Consider the following 2,783-nt stretch of genomic DNA (forward strand, 5'->3'; position numbering starts at 1 on the left):
CCTGACCCCTCTGTCCCCCCTGACCCCTCTGTCCCCCCCCAGGCAGCAATTTCGGGGGTGGGGGCAGCTACAACGACTTCGGCAGCTACAACAACCAGGCCTCGAGCTTCGGGCCCATGAAGGGCGGCAGCTTCGGGGGGCGCAGCTCGGGGCCCTACGGCGGCGGTGAGTCCCCAAAGCCCCCTGGGAACCCCAAAAACCCCCTGGGGAACCCCAAAATATCCTGAATGTACTGGGGGCAGCTTCGGGGGGCGCAGCTCGGGGCCCTGCGCCGGCGGTGAGTCCCCAAAACCCCCTGGGAACCCCAAAAACCCCCTGGGCCTGGGGAACCCCAAAATCCCCCTGGGGAACCCCAAAATATCCTGAATGTACTGGGGGCAGCTTCGGGGGGCGCAGCTCGGGGCCCTACGGCGGCGGTGAGTCCCCAAAGCCCCCTGGGAACCCCAAAAATCACCTGGGGAACCCCAAAAATCACCTGGGGAACCCAAAAAATCACCTGGGGAACCCAAAATCACCTGGGGAACCCCAAAATCACCTTGGGGAGGCGTTAAAATGTGTTGGGGTGGCCTGAAAGTAACCTGGGGAGACCCCAAAATGTGCTGCAGAGACCCCAGAGTGGGCAGCAGGGGTTCTGTGTCACAGGGGGGGTCCCCGGATGTGCCCCCCCCCCGGTTTTTGGGTGTCCCTAAATCCCCCCCGGCTCCGCAGGCGGCTACGGCAGCTCCAGCGGCGGCGGCAGCTACGGAGGAGGGAGGAGGTTTTAACGGCCAGGTGAGGGGGAAAATGGGGAAAAACGGGGAAAAAGGGTGGGGAAAGGGTGGGGAAAATATGGGAAAAGGGTGGGGAAAGTGTGGGAAAAAGGTGGGGAAAATATGGGAAAAAGGGGAGAAAAAACAGGGAAGAAGGGTGGGGAAAGTAAGGGGAAAAGGGGAGAAAAGGGTGGGAAAAGTATGGGAAAAAGGTGGGGAAAATGTGGGAAAAAAGGAGAGAAAAAACAGGGAAGAAGGGTGGGGAAAGTGTGGGAAAGTATGTGAAAAAGGGGAGAAAAAGGTGGGAAAAATTTGGGGGAAAATTTGGGGGGAAATGGGAAGAGAATTGAGGGAAGAAGCTGTGAAATGGTTGGGGGGAAAGGTGAAGGAAAAGTCGAGAGGAAGGTTCAGGGAGAAAAGTGGGAGAATATGAGGGAAATAAAAGGTTGGGAAAAAATGAAGGAAAAGTAGGAGAAAGGGTGGAAATCAGGGGAAAGGGTGGGAAGGGGTGGAGCTGGGAATTCCAGCGGGATCGGGGCAGGAATGGGGCTGGGATTGGGGCCAGGATCAGGATCGGGGCTGGGATCGAGGCAGGATTGGGGCTGGGATTGGGGCCAGGATCAGGAATGGGGCTGGGATCGGGGCAGGAATGGGGCTGGGATTGGGGCCAGGATCAGGATTGGGGCTGGGATCGGGGCAGGATTGGGGCTGGATCAGGGCGGGCCCATGAAGGGCGGCAGCTTCGGGGGGCGCAGCTCGGGGCCCTACGGCGGCGGTGAGTCCCCAAAACCCCCTGGGAACCCCAAAAACAGCCTGGGGAACCCCAAAATCCCCCTGGGGAACCCCAAAATATCCTGAATGTACTGGGGGCAGCTTCAGGGGGCGCAGCTCGGGGCCCTACGGCAGCGGTGAGTCCCCAAAACCCCCTGGGAACCCCAAAAACAGCCTGGGGAACCCCAAAATCCCCCTGGGGAACCCCAAAATATCCTGAATGTACTGGGGGCAGCTTCGGGGGGCGCAGCTCAGGGCCCTACGGCGGCGGTGAGTCCCCAAAGCCCCCTGGGAACCCCAAAAACCCCCTGGGGAACCCCAAAATATCCTGAATGTACTGGGGGCAGCTTCGGGGGGCGCAGCTCGGGGCCCTACGGCGGCGGTGAGTCCCCAAAACCCCCTGGGAACCCCAAAAACCCCCTGGGGAACCCCAAAATATCCTGAATGTACTGGGGGCAGCTTCGGGGGGCGCAGCTCGGGGCCCTGCGCTGGTGGTGAGTCCCCAGAACAGCCTGGGGAACCCCAAAAATCACCTGGGGGAACCCAAAAATCACGTGGGGAACCCCAAAATCACCTGGAGAACCCCAAAATACCCTAGGAGACACGAAATGTACTGGGGGCAGGTTTATGGGGCGCAGCTTGGGGCATTACAGCAGTGGTGAGTCCCCCAAGAAGCACCTGGGGGACCCCAAAAATCCCCTGGGGAACCCAAAAATCACCTGAGGGTCCCCAAAATCACCTGGGGGAACCCAAAAATCACCTGAGGGTCCCCAAAATCACCTGGGGGAACCCAAAAATTACCTGGGGAACCCCAAAAATCACCAGGGGGAACCCAAAAATCACCTTGGGGAGGCGTTAAAATGTGTTGGGGTGGCCTGAAAGTAACCTGGGGAGACCCCAAAATGTGCTGCAGAGACCCCAGAGTGGGCAGCAGGGGTTCTGTGTCACAGGGGGGGTCCCCGGATGTGCCCCCCCCCCGGTTTTTGGGTGTCCCTAAATCCCCCCCGGCTCCGCAGGCGGCTACGGCAGCTCCAGCGGCGGCGGCAGCTACGGAGGAGGGAGGAGGTTTTAACGGCCAGGTGAGGGGGAAAATGGGGAAAAACGGGGAAAAAGGGTGGGGAAAGGGTGGGGAAAATATGGGAAAAGGGTGGGGAAAGTGTGGGAAAAAGGTGGGGAAAATATGGGAAAAAGGGGAGAAAAAACAGGGAAGAAGGGTGGGGAAAGTAAGGGGAAAAGGGGAGAAAAGGGTGGGAAAAGTATGGG

General features: G+C 59.5%; 1 protein-coding gene across 1 annotated transcript in view; it reads left to right on the forward strand.

Moving 5' to 3' along the window:
• The window catches only part of HNRNPA1 (heterogeneous nuclear ribonucleoprotein A1), a 6,800-nt gene extending 6,014 nt beyond the window's left edge, over positions 1–786 (forward strand). The window contains exons 7-8 of the mRNA XM_041403917.1: positions 43–165; positions 709–786. Coding sequence (XP_041259851.1) covers positions 43–165; positions 709–764 — 179 coding nt within the window. The 3' untranslated portion in view covers positions 765–786. The remainder of the gene's footprint in view (positions 1–42; positions 166–708) is intronic.
• The last annotated feature ends 1,997 nt before the right edge of the window (positions 787–2,783 follow it).

The sequence above is a fragment of the Onychostruthus taczanowskii genome, unplaced genomic scaffold (genome assembly GCF_017590055.1).
Source record: "Onychostruthus taczanowskii isolate IOZ18803 unplaced genomic scaffold, ASM1759005v1 scaffold206, whole genome shotgun sequence".
Lineage (NCBI taxonomy): Eukaryota > Metazoa > Chordata > Aves > Passeriformes > Passeridae > Onychostruthus > Onychostruthus taczanowskii.